At 39.9% G+C, this 21,100-nt stretch overlaps 1 protein-coding gene across 1 annotated transcript; it reads left to right on the top strand.

Annotated features, from left to right (window-relative positions):
- Positions 1-7,442: 7,442 nt before the first annotated feature.
- Positions 7,443-19,428, top strand: LOC149323541 (C-type lectin domain family 1 member A-like). The gene is made up of 5 exons (XM_089478712.1): positions 7,443-7,530; positions 15,672-15,821; positions 16,106-16,257; positions 17,022-17,134; positions 19,251-19,428. Exons 1-5 carry the CDS (start codon positions 7,443-7,445, stop codon positions 19,426-19,428), a joined length of 681 nt encoding a protein of 226 aa, XP_089334838.1.
- The last annotated feature ends 1,672 nt before the right edge of the window (positions 19,429-21,100 follow it).

Below are 21,100 nucleotides of genomic sequence, written 5' to 3'. Positions count from 1 at the left end.
CCCAAAACCTAACTGCACAAAATTCAGTGTAGCTTAACTTTCAGACTCTGGGATAAAGAAAGCATTTTGAAAATCGCTTTTGAAGATCTGTGGAAGAGTGGGATATAAATGATCTAACAAAATGAAGACTAAATAAAGGCATTCTGAGTCCTTGGAATAGAATGCTTAGGCTCACCAACCATTTGAGAAAGCAACTGTGAGTCTTGGACAAAGCAGGTTATCAGTCAAATAGGGAGGAATCTCACCCTAAAAAGTTGGTGTAAACCCTCTCCCTGCTCAGACCATGAGTGAGCAGGGAATGTGGAATATATGGAGACAGAGCCTCCTATCTATCTAGGTCTGTTCACACATTGTGTACCACTGGAAGCCATATAGATACCTTCTTCCACAGGACTGTGAGTTTTCTTTTGTCATCTTGTCCATTCTGGACGGCAACACAGGGAAAAACCCATCAGAGGCACCGTTGACAAGAGACTAAAGTTTGATCCAGCAGAAAAGAGGGTGAATAAAGTCTCCTTTTCATGACACCCTTAAAACTGCCAGAACATGGCATTCATACTTTTTTGCATGATAGCTCCCAGAATTGCCCTGGGTATGCTAAATGGGGTTTCTGAAATTTGTAATCCAGCAAATTAACTTTTTTCAGCTGTGGATTGTGCTCTGTTATGAGCACTACTTGAGAGAGCATAATGGATTTGTGGCAGTTCAAAAATAAAATATAATTGACGGTGTGTGAGACTGAATCAGACAGGGACTGTTGAGCATGTCGAAGACATTTGGGAGAAAAAACACACACACACACCATGTTATTTTCCTGCTTAAAATAATCTTTCCATTCCTGGAGCTGCCATTTTCTCTGCATAAAATACCCACTACAGATAGCAAACAAGCTGTGCTTCAAATGGAGTGGGGACCCTTTTCTTTTTAGGCAAAACTAAAACCATCCTACGCCTTCTCATGGTATTTGGCTGGTTTGCATAGTCTGAACTGAATCTCTGTCACTGTCTTCACATACACATGCACACGCGCACACACACTTTGAACATTATAAAGAGATAGCTGTATGTTTTCCCCTACACACCGTGAAGTCAGAGATTTTGACTGAACAGCCAATGTGAGGGCAAAGAACAGGAAAGCCCACCAACCTCCTTCCAGTATTGCAGTTTTAGTGTGATTCCGTACTGATTCTCCCACTTCCAGCTGGTACTGACAAATGTGGAAGATCTGTTTCGAGTCCCCAAGTCTGAGCTTTTAGAAACTGAACAGATGGTGCGACTACAGTTGGGAGAGCTTTATTGAAGGAACTTAGCCAAGGTATGATCTCAAACTTTGACTTTTCTCTATGGAGTTTACTGCATTGGCTTTGCTCCCACAATAGACACAGGATGTAATTTTAAGAAGGTGGATTTTATCGCAGTTCCCTGTCGCTGGGGAGTATGTAGCCTGTTTGCAACCGGGGCTTTTGCCACATCTTTTCAAGAACGGGAAAATCCAATTCTTGGAAAAGATGTGGGAGGAGCCTCAAGAAGCCCATCTTGCATACAGGCTGTGTACTCTGGCAACTGGGAAATGCAATAAAACCTGCCTTCTTAAAGTTACATCCCACATCTATCACAGGAGCAAAGCCAATGCGATAAACTCCACAGATTACATTTTTAACTGCATCCAGAAATTACCTTTTAAAAATGTTTTTAGACATTTTTAGTAGTTGCTGGATGAAGATGATGTGGGGAAAGATTTCCAGCTTGGTGTTGTTATTGTTGTTGGGGTTCTGGGGAACTATGGAGTGCAAAAAACACAATTTTGTCTGGTCCAAAGATTAATTAACCTAGGGGATGTTCCCACTTAAGATTTGAAACGATTTAAAATATAACGTTTTTAATAGATCCGATTCAAAATAACCCTGGTCTTATCCCGCGTTCCGAATCGCTTTTATTCTTCGTTCCCATCTGGTTTTTTAAATCGAAGTTTTTACCTGCAAGCGTTACTTGGCATGAAATCGGTGTTTAAATAAAGCGATTCTTCTCCTCCATACCTTATTTGGAGCTGTCAATCAATAGTACGTCAGAATGACGTAACGTTAATCCAGAATATTTGGAAGCGATTTATCTTTTGGCATCGTTTCCATTTCATTGACTGTTTGTGAATTTAGCGAATTTAGGAAAGCGAATTTAGGAAACTCAAGCTCTTTCCAGAGGAACTATGGAATAGGTTTTCCATGACAGCATCCCCTCTTCATGTCTCCCAAGACAGCCAGGGAGAATCCCTTCAGAGAGCACAGAGATCAATGGGGGAGGCTTCTGGCAAAGCGAATTTAGGAAACCCAAGCTCTTTCCAGAGGAACTATGGGATAGGTTTTCCATGACAGCATCCCCTCTTCATGTCTCCCAAAAGACAGCCAGGGAGAATCCCTTCAGAGAGCCCAGAGATCAATGAAGGAGGCTGCTGGAAAAGCAGGGAGGGAGCACTCTTCCCAAAGATTCTCTTTCCAGGGTTGGAGGAGAAGGCAGATTCCATTTGAGAAAGGGAGGGAGAAAGGCTCTATTCCCCCCCCCCCCCATTGATCAGGGCCCTTCCCTGCCTGGGCGAGATCAGATGCCTCCTCGCGAGGAGCCTTCCCTTCCCTGTCTGGGCGAGATCAGTGCCCAAGCGGGCAGGGAATGTCTCCTCGCGAGGAGCCATCCCTTCCCTGCCTCTCCTCCGTTAGAAATGGGCTCTCCCCACACAGAGGGGAGGTTGCAATCCACCGGGGGAAGCCTTGTACTCCTTTGGCAGATGCAGGCGCTTGAGCAGCCGGGACTTCAGGCACTTAAAGCGCTGAAGAGATTAAGCGCCTTTAAACCATTAAAATAAAAAATAAAAATAATCCTTATCTCTTATTGAAAGACCACTGCGGACAAAGGGGTGAGGGAAGCAAAAATGGCGACAGCCAGACGGATGGGGACAGAAAGGGCAACTCCCCCAAGGACAGCCCCATCGCACTCCGCTTCTCCCATTCATCTAACGCTTTCAAAGGCTGTCGTTCCTATTTAAATGCTCCGGTTCCTAAATCGAATCAATGGAAAAACGTAGGTCAGACCCTAGTGTTTTTTTAACACGTGTTAAATGAGGAAAACTCGAATCAAAATTTTATCCCGCTCTACGATTCGATTTGTAGTGGGGACGATTGCGGGTTGCTCTAGAACCATTCTAGGTTTAAATCGGATCCTAATAGGAACGCCACTCCTTGGATTCGATTCAGAACGCGGGGTTTCACCTAATGGGAACATCCCCCTAGCCTTGCAATGGATGAGACTGACAGGAAGGGCTCTTGCTCTTCATCATTGTACAGTAAACCCTCAGGCTGCAGGATTTTTACAGCTTCATATCAGTATTCATTAACTATTCCTAAAAGCAGAAAAGCATTTGCTATTATCAGCATATTAGGAGGACAATTTAATAAGATCCCAGTTAATGAGCTAATATGTCTATGTGGAGTGGAAACCCAGCAATCACTTGAGCATGTTCTTCTGGACTGTGTTCTGTATAAAAACTGCAGAGAACAGTTAAATCATTCTCAGCCAACAGCCTTTTCTAGATACTTTTTTGCAAATTTAGGCCTGTTACAGACTGCCAAAATAAAGCTGCTTCGGGTCTCTTTGGAGGTATGCTATTTAAATGATGCATGGGTCCTAAGAGTCCGGAGGTCGCGCCAAAGCCACACTCCATTCCTAAGCACTGGAGGGCAGCTTCGGTGCAGCTTCCAGATTCTTAGGTTGCATGCATCATTTAAATAACATACCTCCAAAGAGACCCCAAGCAGCTTTATTTTGGCAGTCTGTAACAGGCCATAGTTTCCTGTTGCCTGAGAGGGTTGTTGTTGTTGTTGCTGCTGCTGCTGTATGCCTTCAAATCATTTCTGTCTTATGATGACCTAAGGTGAAGCTATCATGGAGTTTTCATAGCAAGATTTGCTCAGAGGTTTGCCATTGCCATCCTCTGAGGCTGAGAGCATGTGACTTGCTCAAAGTCACCAGTGGGTTTCATGGCCATGCTAGAAATTGAACCCTGGTCTCCAGAATCATAGTCCAATGCTCAAACCACTACAAGGTTTACTACTCTACAGTTCTGAAAGAGAGGCCATTTTTTTCTCAATTTTTAATTGAGTTTAAGCATAGGAAAAATAAAGAGCTCAATGTTTAAATAAGTATGCAATTGTATAATTGTAATTTTTCTTGCTTTTTGTTCCTTTCCAAATTTTGTATTTAGTTCTAGGTCACTGACTGAAATGTTGTTGTCATTGTCTTAAACTTTTTTCTCAGGGCTGTAGTAAGGATTAAAAGGCAGAAAGAGTTTTCACAACAAAGAGAACTTCACACATCACTTATTTGGAGGAGCTGCAAAAAAAAAAAAAGTAATAAAGTTGAGCTGCTCATTCTTGCTGACTGTAACCCTAACTTTTTGGTTATCAATCTATCTTTTTGATCAAACTTGACAACAGTAGCTGTCTTCTCAGTAGCTGTCAAATGGAAATTGCCAATCTGTGTGTGGGTTTCCTCAGCTGTGGGGCTTTGGGCTTGGAAATGCTGCAGCACTAGAGAGACTATTACATTTCTTCATTCTTGTGGAAATGATCCCTGTCAGAATCCAAATAATGCCACTCAAACGCCACGAAAAACCCACAAAAAAACCAAAACAATGCCACTCAACTTTTCCAAGTTATCTTTTCCAACCGACATATCTCAGTAAATATTCTACACATTGGACCTGACTCAGAAAAGTGCTACCCACTAACATTCATCATTCTCCTTCCCTCTTCTCAGCTGCCAGTTTCTGCTCTGTACTAGGGATGGTCCAGGCTGACATTTTTCAATTTCATCCACATTTTTTCAATCCCCCATGTCTTTTAAAATCTGAATTATTTACACACATCTGTACAGAATTTGGCCTGTCTATACACAGTATGTGATGTAGGAATTTGGGTAAAGTCCTCAAAAGTGAAATAAAATTGTACTGCATGAGTAGCTGAATTTGTACTAACAATTTGTAATTCTAGCATGGAGAATAATTCTAGCATGGAGAATACTGTACATCCGCCCTCCGCATACACGGAAGATCCGTTCCAAACTCCTCCCTGTATGGGGAAAAGAGCATATGCTCAAGCTCCATAGAAATTAATGAGGTGTGTGCTCGCAGTGGCACGAGTACATGCCCATTATTTCTGCTGGGGCTTGCCTTCCCATAAGCTCAAAGCCGTGGAAGGAAAGCCCACCTATAAGGAGGGCTTACTGTATTGTAACTATTGGCCATATGAGATTACAGTTCAGCATTCAGCTTAATATACAGATTTGAACCCTTAATTTTAAGAGTTAAGAACTCAGAACAGTGAGCCTGATTGAATGAATCTGTAAATTCTGATTTCACTCCATATTTTTATTTTCCAAAATGTCATGTTGTTTCCCATTCCAGTTATTAAGAAATTGGTGCATTTTGGTAAGCCCTGAATCTGATCTGAGCTACAGTTAAGATGTCAGATCTGGCTACAATGACACATGCCTTGATTACATCCAGTTTGGATAACTGTAATGCACTCTACATGGGGCTGCCTTTGGAAATGGAACAGAAACGTATAAATAAATATAACAACAGCTTCAGCAAATTCAAAATGCCGTAGCCAAAATGTTGCTGACTCAGGAATAGCAATGGCATTGCTGCTTATCAGTGAACTCAGCACTCTCTCAGCAATCTGTAAGTCAATTGCCCCCAACAAACTGGGTGCCCATTTTACTGACCTACAAAAGTCAGCCTTGAGTTCAATGGGGAGTTCAATTGAGTTCAATGGGGAAATTAATTTAGCTCAATAGGAAGCAGCAAAAACTCTTCAGTAATGAAAAATCAGGATCTTGGCCTGTGTATATTTGTTTCAAACCCAGAGAACTCCAGAGGCAGGTTCTAAATCAGTTTAGTTTATTTTTCGTTTAAAAACAAACAAACAAACAAAGAAAGAAACAAAGAGACTACACACTCACAAGCACATTCTCTCACTCACACACAGAAGAACTCACGATGCAAAGACAGTAGGTAATAGCAAGTTGCAACGTGGCTAAGTGGTAATACTATACCGATCTGGATGTATAAATCCAATTGCAGGGTTACCAGAATGAGGATGGCTCAGTAGCCACTGTAACACAGGAGATGACTGGCTACTGAGGTGCAAAGCTGAAATCAAACAGAGGTTCCGTCTGGCTTCAAACTACACAAGTGTGCTACTGTATTTATAGCAAGAAATGGGTCCTGAGGGCAGTGTTTCAGGAGTTAAATGGTTTTTCCAAGTGTTACATGGCTTTCCCAGAGGAGAAGAATGGAATGAAATGTGCAAGAACATCTGGACAATCAGTGTGAATATCCTCAGACAGAAAGAGTTTCATTCCAGAATGAATGTTGTATGCAGACAATTTCCAAGTCCAGCTCTCCCTCATCAGTCATCTCAGAGAAGGGACTATGCTGATTTCTAGCTTGAGCAATCTCCGCTAACTGCCTTCAGCTTCTCCCATGCTGAGCCATCTGGATATCTTAATATGGTATGCTGTTTTTATGTGCTGGTGATCCCCCTAGTGGTCAGCCACTGGCAACCTCCCTTCTGATATTAATTTGATGTCAAATGGGGTGATTGAGGGCTGGATCCTGGGGTAACAAGTCCATGCTCTAAGGTCTCCTGGAGAAGGCTTTCTCTTGTTTCTGCCACCATCCCAGGCACGTCTGGTGAAGACATGAGAAAGAGCTTTCTCAGTGGCTGCTCCCAAGTTGTGGAACTCCCTTCCCTGGGAGGTCCAGTTGGCCCCCTCCCTGCTACCTTTCTGCCTGAAGGTAAGGATCTTTTAAGGATGCATTTGGTGGCAGCAACAGAATTTTTAATGGGGAGAGGCACTGCGTTTTTATTTTATTATGTTTAAAATATATTCTTAATCCTGTTTTAGCTTCTCTGTTTAATTTGTGTATGTGTGTTTTAAAATCAAGGTTAGCTTAATTATATTTTAACTTCTGTATTGAGACGTTTTGTTAAAAAAAAAATCTGTTCCGCTTTTTCCCAAGAAAACCCTATGATAGGTTCCCCTTAGGGTTGTTATATGTCAAAAATGGCTTTGAGGCATACAACAACAACAACAACAACAACAACAAGAATCCAATACCAGTTCCTTGATCCCCTGCCCAACTCTTTGTACATGAATGGGTGTGTGATGAGACATCTTGTAGTGTTAATCCCTATTTAAAGCCCTCCTCTAATTCTGCATAGTGGAACACACACACAGTCTTTGCCATCACTCTTTCTTTATCTCCAGTCTTTGGGAGGATATGAGTGTCTCATACAAATCACAGATCTTGCATCTGCATCATTCTCTCATGACTATAAAACACCAGTCTGGCTCAATCCCTGGTGAGTTTACTTAGAAATCATGCTAGAGATGGCTGAAGAAGTGACTTATGCTGACCTGAAGTTCATTACACTGGCAAAGAACAAGAATGAGGAGTTCCAGCAAACCAAAAGCAAAGGTAATGAATGTGTGGCAAGTTGTCAAATTCAGCTGTTTTGACACAGATCTGATACATCTGAAGTTTTATCTGCATGTGATTTGTAGGTCTATTTTCACACCTGGAAGTTTTTCTCTTTCGGATAGAGCATTCTAGGGTCCTTTCACTCTGATTCCACATTAAGTGCCATGCCTCAAGTATATGAAATTTTCGGATTTTGGGGAGGACTTGCACACATTTTCTTCTCTCCCCCCTCGTTCTTCATTTTCTCCCTCCTAGGCCAACATTATTTCCTCAGCCCACCCTCTACGCCAGTACAAAACTGTGCAATTTTTCAAGCTGAAAGGCCATGTTCAATTCACTAGCAGAGTCTTCTTTTAATTTTAAAAATCATTAGGGGATGTTCTAGACAGTTACTTTGAAAAACGTAAGCCTATATTTATGGCGAATTGGCAGGCTTCAAGATTAATGTAAGTAAAACAGCGATTATAACCAAAAATATGTCAGAAACAGAAGAGAAAGAATTAAGCAATATTTCAGGATTTAAAGTGGTTAAAAAAGCTAAATATTTGGGTGTATATCTCACAAAAAGGAATATAGATCTCTACTCTAATAATTATGAAAAAGTATGGAATGAGATCAAGAGAGACATGATGAAATGGTCAAAACTGAATCTTTCCTTGTTGGGAAGAATGGAAATTTTGAAGATGAACGTGTTGCCGAGACTCATTTTCCTATTTCAAAATCTACCCATCCTGTGTAAAGAAAAATATTTTGAAAAATGGCAAAAAACCCTTATCAATTTTGTGTGGCAGGGAAAGAAAGCAAGGATTGGGTGGAAGTTGTTAACAGAAGATAAAAAGAAAGGAGGTTGTAATTTACCAAACTTGAAAATATAATACTATGCAGCTTGCCTACAATGGCTTGAAGAATGGGTTTTTTTAAGAAATGAGGAGTTGTTAGAACTAGAGAGTACGAAAATGAGATTTGGGTTTCACGCATTTCTTTGGTATGGAAAACTAAATGCGAACTCCGACTTTTCCCATCATTTTATAAGAAATTCATTATTTAAGATTTGGTTAAAAATTAAAAAAATGTTCTATAATCAATGGCCATTATGGATCTCAGCCCAAGAGGCGTTTTATAAAAGAACTAAACAAAAAAAAACCCAATGTTGGTTAACATATAAAGATCTATTAAATAATGAAAAAGGAAAACTAGTAATGAAACCCAGTGATGAAATAGAAAAGTTGACTAACAGGAATTGGCTATTGCAAAGACAACTAATGGAAAAATTTAGAATTGATAAAAAAGAACATGAACTAACAACTGAAAAGAACGAAATTGATAGCATTATATTTGATGGGAAAAAAGGTCATATATCCAAATATTATAAAATACTAAAACAAAGAGATTTGGAATCTGAAACTGTAAAGAAAAGTATGATAAAGTGGTCACAGGATATAGGCGAAACAATTGAAATGCATTTATGGGAAAAATCATGGCGAGATTCACATTCCTTCACTTTATGTCAGAACTATAAAGAAAATTATATCAAAATCCAACACCGATGGTATTTATCTCCAAATAGATTAAATAAAATGTACAAAGTCGGGAGTGGTATGTGTTGGAAATGTGAAAAGAAAAGAGGTACTTTTTATCATTTATGGTGGGAATGTGAAGAGGCCAAAAATTATTGGGGGAAAATACAGAAATCCATGTCAAGAATATTAGATACTGCAATACCATTAAACCCCTTGTTGTTTCTTTTAAACATGACGGGTATATTAGAGAAAAAAATGGAAAAAAAATTTAGAAGACTAATATTATACATGATCACAATAGCAAGAATTACTTTTGCCAGATATTGGAGATCACGAATGACCCCTGCTATAGAGGAATGGCTAGAAAATCTAACAGAGGCAATGGAAATGGACATACTTACAGCACGTATGAGTGATCTGAAAATGGAAGAAAGAGAGAAAGAATGGGAATGTTTAAAAAGATTTAAAAAATTGGACTTGGATTAAAAAATTAAAGAGTATATGATATATAGAAAAGGATTCGTGATTGGAATCAAGAAGAAATAAGAATTACAGTGGTGCCTCGGGTTACGAAATTAATTCGTTCCGCGGCCGCTTTCGTAACCCGAAAAGCCTTCGTAAGCCGAATTGCCATAGGCGCTAATGGGGAAAAGCCGCGATTCCGTGCGAAAAAGCCGAAAAAAGCACCAAAAGTTTTTTCGTAACCCGAAAAAACATTCGTAACCCGGAACAATAATTCCCTATGGGATTTTTTCGTATCCCGAAAATTTCGTAACCTGGGTATTTCGTATCCCGAGGTACCACTGTATTATGAAAAAAAAACTTATGAGGCATGTTAAAGAGAGGATTTAAATACAAAGCTTTGAGGAAGTCTTTTGTTAGAAGTTAAATGAAAATTAGATATAATTGTGTTTTATGTTTTATGTTTTTGGAAGAATGTATTGTTTTGTTAATTTTGTCCTTTTTTTGGATTATGTGATTTGTATTTTGTATGTCTATTATTATTATAATAATAAAAATTAAAAAGAAAAAGAAAAACGTAAGCCACCATCGTTGCGTCTATATACTTTAAATTATGTTTCAATATTAGTATTATTTAATTATTATTTTTAACTTTTGCAATTAATGTGTTAGTTCTGTCTTTTTAAATTATTTAAGCTGCCTTGAACCCCATTTTGGGAGAGCGGCAGGATATAAATCCCACAATTAAATAAAAAAATAAAATGTAATTTGTCAAAATATTTTAGGTTGTTTTTGTTTTTTTGTTTTTTTAGTTTTTAGGCTTTTTCAAACCAGTCCAAAAAAAGGGAAGCATCTCATGACTTACATTTACTTTAGCCAGCCCAAATAAATGATTGTGCAACTGATTCTTTTTTTTTTAAATGGTCGATTAATGATTTATGTATTTTTTACTGTATTTAAGAACCTCGGTGGTTCCTCCTTAAGGTGGTCTTATCCACTTATGTATGGTCCAAATCAATATTTTTTTTATACCAAAGCTAGACTTTAGTCATTTTTATTGTTATTATCTTAAGACAGTGGTGGCGAACCTATGGCACGCATGCCAGAGGTGGCACTCAGCGCCTTCTCTGTGGGCACACATGCTGTCGCCCCAGCACAGAGTTTGCCAGAGTTCATTACTAGAAAGCCAGAGGGATGTGTCACTTTGCAATAAATAAGTGGGGTTTGCCTGCTTTGTCCTGAAATCAAATTACAAAGGGATCCAATTTATATTTCTTGCTTTAATTCAGCATCTTCCACAGTAAAGCACCATTGGCGATCTGTAGCAGTCTCTCTTGGGATATTATGCTTGGTTCTGCTTGGAGCAGCTGGGACTATGGGATTCAAGGGTAAGTATCCGATGCCCCTAAGGAAGTGAGCAAAAATGGTTGCATGGCTTCCTCTAGGGTTTTTTATAACAACAGCAGCAGCAACAATAGCAACAAATATCATATATTTTACCCAGTCTGGGATTCAAGAAGGCTTGTTGTTGTTCTTGTTAATAATAATAATAATTTGTTTTATTTATATACCGCTATTCCAAAGATCATAGCGGTAAACAGCAAGTAAGCTAATTAGCAAGTAAGCTAATTTGCCCCCAACAGTCTGGGTACTCATTTTAGCAACCTCGGAAGGATGCAAGCCTGAGTCGAGCTTGTTCTTGTTGTTGTTAATTGATCTTGAGTCAACCCTGAGTCATGGCAACCCTGTAGATGAGACATCTCCAAGACCTCTGTCCTCCACCTCTCTGCTCAGGCCCTGCAAATTCATGCCTGTGACCTCTCCTATTGAATCTATCCATCTGATATGTGCTCTTCCTTTCTTTCTACTGCCTTCTATCTTTCCCAGCCTCATTGTGTTTTCTAATGACTCTTGGCTGCTCATGATGTAACCAAAGTCTAATAGCTTCAGTTTCATCATCTTGGTTTCCAGGAAGATTTCCATTTTGGTCTGATCAAGGACCCATTTGTTTGACTTTTTGGCTGTCTATGGTAACCTCAGCACTCTTCTCCAGCACCACATCTCAAATGAACTGATTTTCTTCCTATCTGCTTTCTTCACTGTCCAGCTCTCACATCTGTACAAAGTGATGGGGAATACAATGGTTTGAATGATTCTAATTTTAGTGCTTAGTTGCATGTCTTGACTCCTTAGAATTTTTTCCAGTTCTTTCATAGCTGTTCTCCCCATTCCTGGTTTTCTATTCCTTAGCTGCAGTTGCCATCCTGATCAATGTATGATCCTAGCTAAGGCAAAACAAACATCATTAAAAATTCATAGCCCAAAAATTAAAAAGTAATTCAACCACCATATAATTAAAACCATTTAAAATGCTGCTACGGAAGATTATGCCCAAGTTTTACCTACAGTCTAACACTCTGAACTTTAAAGATGCGGTTTGTAGTGATGAAAATATCATGGAAGCAGAGGTCTATATTTTGGAGAGCTTAAATCTGGGGGGGAAAGCCCAAAGTGGATTCCCTGTCCCGCTCACAGCAGAGTTACAAACTAGTAGCAATTTCATCACCTTTTATTTTATGTTTATTTTGGATTACTGTATATACACATGTCTAAATCTAGAAATTTTATTCAAAAAATTGACCCCCAAAAGCTGGGCCAACTTATCTATGGGTCAATGTAAGTACTATATTTTAACTCATTCCCATCTCTGAGTAGAGTTACAAAAGGTAAGAGCTTAGTCCATCCCAGGAGCACCCAAAAAGAGTACCAACCCCCTCTACTCTTTCCAGCACAATGCCATTTCTGGGCTTTTTGAATGCTTGGGTGGGAAAATGGCAATGGTGGCACCTCTGAATAAAGATATGAATATACATTTATGTATGAAGACAATAAACTTCATGCTTTACATCCTTTGCTACATGCCCCTAAGTTTTATCCTCATCTTATCCATGAGTCATATCAACATTCATAATTTTGGCCCCAAAACCTGTCCTCAACTTATACATGAGGTCAACTTATAGTCAAGTATATACGGCATGCTTTTAACCAGTTGGAATGGGAATAGAAAATCTGTTAATTCTGAAAAGGAAGCAACAGTAGTCAAGAGCAAGGTTGTTTTTAGCTTTTGGACCTGAAGGTCTCCTTCATTCTAATGTTGGGAAGCCATTTCCAGTCTAGGCTGAGAGCTTAGGTTGCCCAATGCAGGAACAATATCTTATCAATCAACCAGTACTCCAGAATATAAGAATAAAGTTGCCTTATAACAGATATATGGAGCACGGTGTTATCAGTATGCTGATGACACCCAGATCTACCTCTCCATGTCTCCGACTGATACAGTGACTAAGGATGGCATCTCTCCTCTGGACGCCTGCCTGGGGTCAGTAATGGGCTGGATGAGGGAAAACAAACTCAAGCTGAATCCAGAGAAAACAGAGGTACTCATAATAGGTACCCCAAGTCCAGACAGGGAAATTTGTCATCCTATCCTTGACGGGGTTACGCTCCCCCTAAAGGATAAAGTCCGCAGTTTGGGAGTACTCCTGGACTCATCTCTGCAGTTATCATCTCAAGTAGATGCGATGGCCAGGAGTGCTTAGTACCAGCTTTGTCTGATACGCCAGCTATGTCCCTGTCTGGACCGAAAGGACCTTGAAACAGTAGTACACGCACTGGTAACCTCTCGCTTGGATTTCTGTAATGCACTCTACATGGGGCTACCTTTGTACCAGGTATGGAAGCTTCAACTGGTCCAAAATGCTGCAGCCAGATTGGTCGTGGGAACTTCAAGATCCGACCATATAACACCTGTACTAAAATCTCTCCACTGGCTGCCAATTAGCTTCCGGGCGCAATACAAAGTGTTGGTCATTACCTATAAAGCCCTATATGGCTTGGGCCCGAGTTACTTGAAGGAACGCTTCTCCCTACATAATCCACCCCGCACTCTCAAAACAACGGGGAAATATTTGCTCGAATACCCCAGAGTGAGATTGACATCAACTCACCAGAGAGCCTACAAGGCAATAGCTCCACCCCATTGGAATGCACTCCCGGAAGAGATCAGACTCAGCCCCACATCGGAAGCCTTTAAAAAGGCACTGAAAACCCATCTTTTTCAGTTAGCATATCCTTTTAACTCTATATAATATTACACCCCAATAAGACCAGGGTGCCTAGCCAAAACTGATAGCGTGACTGTTTGGTGTATTGTTTTTAAGGTTTTTAATCTGTATAAAATTTTTGACGTATTGTACTGTATTGTTAATATGTTACAGCTATGATATGTGAACCGCTTAGATCTGGAGGAAAGGCGGTATACAAATAAAAAGTTTATTATTATTATTATTATTATTATTATTATTATATTAAAATAAACAGGTTCAGCCATGTTAATCAGTGGATGACCTTGGCCAGGTCACATGTTCTCAGCCTTAGAGGATGGCAGTGGCAAACCCCCTCTGAAGAAATTTGCCAAGAAAACCTGATGATAGGGTCACCATAAGTTGGGAAGAAATAAAGGCACACAACAACAACATAAACAGGCTGCAATTTTCAAGTGTGTCCATTTCATGTTTCCTCTTTTTTTCTCTTTATACTTCAGGCTTCATGTATCTCCCCACTTCATTGACTTCCCTCTTGGGACAAGGACTCATAGCATGATAATGTGTCACATCACATCATCTCACATTTTCAGCAGCCCTAAAAGACTGGCTCCCGACAGAATTCTGGAAAGCTGCACCCCCATTATCACCATATGTTCCCTACCTCCTGCAAAATAGCGGGCTCAACTAGTTATTTTCATTGAGAGGAAAGTTTAGAACTTGGAAAAAACTTGCTCCTGTTATTTGTTATTAGTAACCTGTAGCTTCCAAGTTTTTGGAAAGCTCCTGTTAGGTCCAATATCTTCAGGAAACATTTCTCTATCTCCTCATGTCCTCTTTCATTTTTCAAATTTCCCTCTCACCATCTTGTCTCGTCATCCCTCATCTCATCAAAGTAAGGCCTTTGACAAGGTTCCCCATGAAGCAAACAAGCTTGTAAAATGTGGGCTAGGCAAGGCAATTCTTATATGAATTTGTAATTGGTTGACCAGCCGAACAAAAAGGGTGCTCAACAATGGCTTCTTTTCATCCTGGAGAGAAGTGGCCAGTGGGGTCCCACAGGGCTCTGTCCTGGGCCCAGTGCTATTCAATATCTTTATCAATGACTTGGATGAAAGAATAGAGGGCATGCTTATCAAATTTGCAGATGACACCAAATTAGGAGGAGTAGCTAATACCCCAGAGGACAGGTTCTAAATTCAAAATGACCTCAATAGATTAAAAAGGTAGGCCAAAGCTAACAAAATGAATTTCAGCATGGAGAAATGCAAGATACTGGCACTTAGGCTGGAAAAATGAAATGCATAGATATAGGATGGGGGACTTAAGGAGACTACATATGAGGACAGCTAAAACGGTGAAGGGTCTGGAAACCATGCCCTATGAGGAACAACTGGATATGTTTAGCCCGGAGAAGGGATGGTTAAGAGGTGATATGATAGCCCTGTTTAAGTATTTGAAGGGATGTCATGTTGAGGATGGAGCAAGCTTGTTTTCTGCTGCTCCAGAGAATAGGACCCGGAACAATCGATGGAAGCGACAGGTAAAGAGATTCCACTGAATATTAGGAGGAACTTCCTGATAGTAAGAGCTGTTCAACAGTAGAATACATTCCCTTGGAATGTGGTGGGGTCTCCTTCTCTAAAGGTTTTTAAACAGAGGCTGGATGGTCATCCCCATTTGTTGGGTGTGTGTGTGCTTTGATTGTGAGTTCTTGCATGTCAGGGGGTTGGACCGGATGGCCCTGTGGTCTCTTCCAACTCTATGGCTCTATGATTCTGTGATCATCACCAGTCTCTTTTTTCTCCTCCCTCCCTCCTAGTCTGTCAGGAGGTAAAAGAGAAGGAGGAGAGTCAAGCAGGGTTTGTTTGTATTTTCTTGGGAGGAGCAGTTGCAGAGGATGGAAATGCTTTCATGTTGCTAATTTTTGCTGCCTGGACATGCAAGTCACCTTGGTAGCCTTCAGAAATTAGATGCACACCTGTATTCTTGTGTGGCTCAGCAAGCTACTGCTCTATGGGGGAATTAATTTTAACTTTGTTGTGGTTTGAAGCTATGAAGGCATTCCAGAAAATGAGCAGTCAGAATGACAACCTGACCCTGCAGAAGGAGATGCTAGAAAACCTTCTCACAAAGCTGGATGTTCTCCAGGCCAAGAATCAAAACCTTTCAGAGACTCTGCAGCAACTGTCAAACCACAGAGGTAAACAACAATGGAACTTGGGTTTAAGGTATAATTGTGTGAGCATTACTGCACTCTATAAAATAAAATCAGAACAAGTAAGATAGTTGTGCATTAACTGGCTGAACCTATCTAAATACACAATCTCAACCAAATCTCAACCAAATGAGTTAATGCCAGTAGATATGTTTTGGCCAACTCTGTTCTCTCGTGCTCTCCCATTAAACTTGCAAGAGAATTGTGACGACTGCTGTTGCTGTGTCTGGAGAAATGTCCACAGTCTTTCATTTCATTTTATTTCACAGGTCGCCAATGCAGCCCTTGCCCAGAAAAGTGGCTGCAGCGTGGAGAGAATTGCTATTTCCTTTCAGCCAAGTGGAACACATGGGAAGAAAGCAAAACTCAGTGCATTACCCTTAACTCCAGGCTTCTTAAAATAGAGACTAAGGAAGAGCTGGTAAAGAATGTATATCTCCCTCCCCCCCCTGCAATACACAAATGAACAGTTAAAGTGGAATCATAGTGCTATAATTGTTTAGGTTAAATGGTGGTTAAATACCTGTACTACAGCCACTCACTTACAAACCATAAGGTTGTGAGTTCAATACCAGCCCAGGGGCTCAATCTCGACTCAGGTTTCCATCCTTCTGAGGTCGCTAAAATGAGTACCCAGATTGTTGGGGGCAATTAGCTTACACTTTGTAAACCGCTCAGGGGGTGCACTGATAAGTTGTATAGAAATGTACATGCTACTTGCTACTACAGTATGAAAGGGCCTTGGTTATATAAATTGCTGAGCAGCACCTCGCAGAGTCTAAAGATGGGCATAATTACTCACCAAAAGCAGTGTGGATGCAAAAGGTAAACATGACTTGCATAGTTTCTCTAAGATATTTCATAGACATTGACCATGCTAATGATTAGTGCAGCTTATACTGCCCTGCAGAGATATTTACACAGTTCTAACTTTTCCATATTTTTTTCTGTGTTATTACCTGGAATTGGAATCAAATTAATTGGCATTATCACCAGATGTATGTAAGGTGCTCAACAGTGTGAAGGTAAAAGATATTGTGACACAAAACTAAACAAAAATAATGTGGTCCTAGTTGCTTTTTATGAGAACGGATGAAGATGTTTGTATCCTTCTATTTGCTAGTTGCGTCTCCCTCCCCTGCCTCCTAGAAATGTAATTTGGGCCCTTCTTGTGTTTCCATCCAGGAGTTCATACTTGAGTCAGCCCAGTCCTACAATTCTTATTGGATCGGTTTATTCCGCAGCAGAGCTGGTGGGCCTTGGTTATGGGAGGACAACAGTACCTTCATTACTGACTTGTAAGTTCTTTGTACTTGAAAAAAGCAATTCAGAAGTACTAAATGAAATTTGAATAATTCTGATTTTTACTATGACTTTGATGCTTCTAGTAGTGACATCACTACAGTGGGCATCACCCAATGCAGAAATTTATGGTGTCACCCACCCACCCATCCCCACCCCCCACCCCAGACCTTCTCCTATACCACACCATACAAAATCCTTAGTTATGTTTTTTGTACTATAATTATAATTCCCACATGTCACTGAATGTAATGATAACAGTTGTGACTTATTTATTTATTTATTTCATTTTTATGCCACCTTTCTCCCGGAAAGGGACCCAAGGCAGCTCACAAGTTAAAAACATTTTTTTAAAAAAAAACGTTACAGTGAAAATTTTAAAAACAGTTAAAATCATCTATTTAAAACAGTATAAAATTAACATTAAAAACATACAAAAATTAAAACATAACTAAAACACACACCCCATATAAAACTACCCTGTCACGATTTTTATGTTAAAAAGCCTGCCTTAATTAAAATGGTTTTTGCTTTTCGGCGAAAGGCAAACAGGGAGGGGACAGCTTAGCCTCCCATGGAAGGAGGTTCCAGAGGTTGGAAGCAGCCACCAAGAAGGCTATCTCTCGTGACCTCACCAAGCAAGCCTGGAATGGTGGTGGGATCGAGAGAAAGCCTTTCCCTGAATATCACAGGGCTATAACAGGTTTATAAAAACAACCAGCAAAATTAAAAGTATGCCTTTAGATTACAATATTATACACATCACCGAAATGTATTGACATGTACATATAGTGGGACCTCATCATCTCCGGGCTTATCATCTGTGGATTTCAACATCCACAGGCATTGTCCCAAATCGTGGCATGTACATGCAGCCGTGACAGTGGCTGCATGCACAGCGTGGCATCATTATACACAATGGGACATGAGATGCTGCATTTTTTCATATCCGTGTGGGGATCTAGAATGGATTCCCCACAGGTATGAAGGTCTGAATGTAGTTTCATGTGGTTAAAGTGAAAATTTGATAAGATGTGATGGTTTAAAGAAAATATTATATGAATTTAATTTTTGAAAAGGGAGGAGAAAGGGCCTCTTCTTACTTCTCCCAGTGAGCCTTGCCCCACTCACACCGTCACTTCAGCATTTTAAAGGGATGCAAGTGAACATCACAGCCCATATCTGCCAAGGGGCAGACGTTTGGGGAGCAGCGGTATCACCCCACTTACGGCGCCACCTGGTGTGGACTGCACACTCTGTACAACCGTAGTGACTCCCCTGGCTTCTAGCCTCTTCAGCTGTCATTGGCAACTCTTGTGGCCCACCAGAAGTTCCCATCAGTCCCCATAGTGAGGAGACATAGTGAGTTTCAATCCAAGAACAACTGAAAGCCATACATTCTCCATGCTTTATCAGCATACAATATGAAAGATAAAAATACTGGGAATTCCCTATCCCTGGCATGCAACATTTTAAAACATTAGAAAAAAAAATCACCTGCAGCAGTGGGTCTTTGTAATTTATTATTACATAAAATGTTATAAAGTAATTGACAGATGTTGCATCCATGAACATAATCTAATTTTACACAATTTTAGGCACTTGTTGGAACACAGTTGCCTTCAAATTTTGCCAAGTGGCAGCTCCCAGCATCCCTCATCACACACTATGATGACTAAGGATGCTGAGGGTTGCCGTTCAGCAACATTTTCAGCCCATATTATTTTGTATGCCAGGTTGTATGTGGGCATGGTGCTTCAGAGATCTGTTTGGGCCTTTAATCCAGCTTTCTGGCCCATTCGGATGCCTGAACGTTGTCTTCTATAAACTATTCCTGTTGAAGCGCCAATGAAATTCATAAGAATTATATGAGCCATATTTTGAAAAAATATTCCATGTTCCAGCATGATGACCTCATGTGTTGGGTGGGGTGATGGGCTTTGTATTCCAAAACAGGGAATCAGGTTGGGGCAAGCTACTGATGATAATGTCAAAACTTGCCCCAGTTCAACAGGGTTAGATGACCTTGAAAGTGCTTTTTCCCTCTCAATATGGATCTGAAATTCTAATGCAACATATTTAGTATATACTAATAATAACTTTCTCTTGTAGGTTTAACATTCCTGATACTGGATCCAGCAATTATCCCATCTGTGTATCTATTCAGGGTGGGAATCTAATTGCTTCAGATTGTCTGGGATACCGGTTTTGCATCTGTGAGAAAATGGCAAACCAACTTAAACCTGGCCATAAATTAGATGATAACCTCAGCCACAATGCTCTTCATTGATTCCAGTCTGGGGACTTTGATCAGAAATAGTGTTTGTATGTATGCACATGTAATTATACCTGTGTGTGCACACACATACATACAAAGATATGTGTGTGTGTGTTATATATAGTTCCTTACATTTATTGAATGAATACATGAACAGGGCCAATAATCTGTGTTAATAATCTGTGTTATAATTAAAAAAAACCAGTTGGAACCTGATAAAACAGTTCAAGAGTATTTGTCAAATATAAAGGATATAACTTATGAGCTGAGGAATATAAAATTGACATTGGATGAGCAATTAATCAATCCATCCGTTTTTAAGGGATTATCAAAAAAGGTTGACACTTTGGTGATGACTTTGAAAGCTCAGTTTCAGAAAATGCAATAAGATATGCAATCATATGCAATTAGATATGATGTCTTAGATGTGCAAATATGCAATCGTTACTGATCAGTCAAAAATGCCAAGTTACAAGATTATGTGCCATCAGTGAGCAATAAATTTAACAGAAAGTCACACATTGTCAGAACAGTAAATAATGGCAAATTCACAGGAAGCTTAATAAATGACTTCATAAGAAAGCAAGGCATTAAACATGAGACAACTGTCCCTTATTTCCCAGAACAGAATGGAGTGGCAAAAAGGAAAAGTCGCACTCTAACTGAAATGGCAAGATGCTCAATTCTAGATTCAAGACTGCCAATAAGACTTTGGGGAGAGGCAGCAGTAACAGAGACCTACCTGCAAGACTGATTACTAACTTAAACTAAAAGGGTCATACCTTTTGAGTTATGGAATGGACAGAAGCCAAATGTGGGACATCTGAGAGTGTTCAGGTCCAAGACCTATGTATATAACCCAGAAGAGAAAAGAAGCAAATTTGACAACAAAAAAGAAGTCAATATATTTGTGGGATATGCACCAGGAAATAAAGGCTACAGATGCCCAAATTATGAAAAGAGTGTCATAGCAAGAGTAGTGTACTTTGATGAGAGTGAGAGAAAGAAAGAGAGAGACCAAGCACAGAAGTAGTGATAGATGGCAAAATCTCTACTCCAGTTCTTGATTATAAAGAGTAAGAACCCAGCGTAACATTGAAGATTACCAATAAAGCAGTCAAAGCACCTAACAGATAAAAAGGGAGTGCAGAAGTGCAACTCAGATATTAACATAGACCTAATACAGGAAAACCACCCAAACATCTTTCTTACCTTGCAAAACTGGAAGAAGCACCAGATGGCACTATATGGGCTGAATTAGATAAAATTCCAGTAGATGAAAGAGACAAATGGAGAAAAGCTGCAGCAGAAGTAATTGAGTTTCTATGCAAGAACAAAACTTGGACCTTTACAGAACTTCCACAGGAAAAGAATACTGTAGGATGTAAGTTGGACTTCAACATCAAACATGATGCACAAGAAGAAATTCAGAGATACAAAACTATATTGTTTGTCATAGTCTTCTCCAAACAAGAGTTGGGAGAAGACTATGATCAGACCTTTGTACCAGTTGTAAAACACACTACCATGAGAATGCTCTTATACATTACAGTAGGAAAAAGGTTGTACACTCAGTTGTACATATCCACAGATTTTGCATCCATGGATTCAACCAACTGTTACATGGATTTGTAACTGGTTGACCGGCCAAACCCAAAGGGTGCTCAACAATGGCTCCTTTTCA

This window comes from Sceloporus occidentalis, unplaced genomic scaffold (assembly GCF_023333645.1).
Source record: "Sceloporus occidentalis isolate IW3139 unplaced genomic scaffold, rSceOcc1.0.p SCAF_1, whole genome shotgun sequence".
NCBI lineage: Eukaryota > Metazoa > Chordata > Lepidosauria > Squamata > Phrynosomatidae > Sceloporus > Sceloporus occidentalis.
The sequence above is the reverse complement of the archived record's forward strand: the minus strand, read 5'-3'. Positions and strand labels throughout refer to the sequence as shown.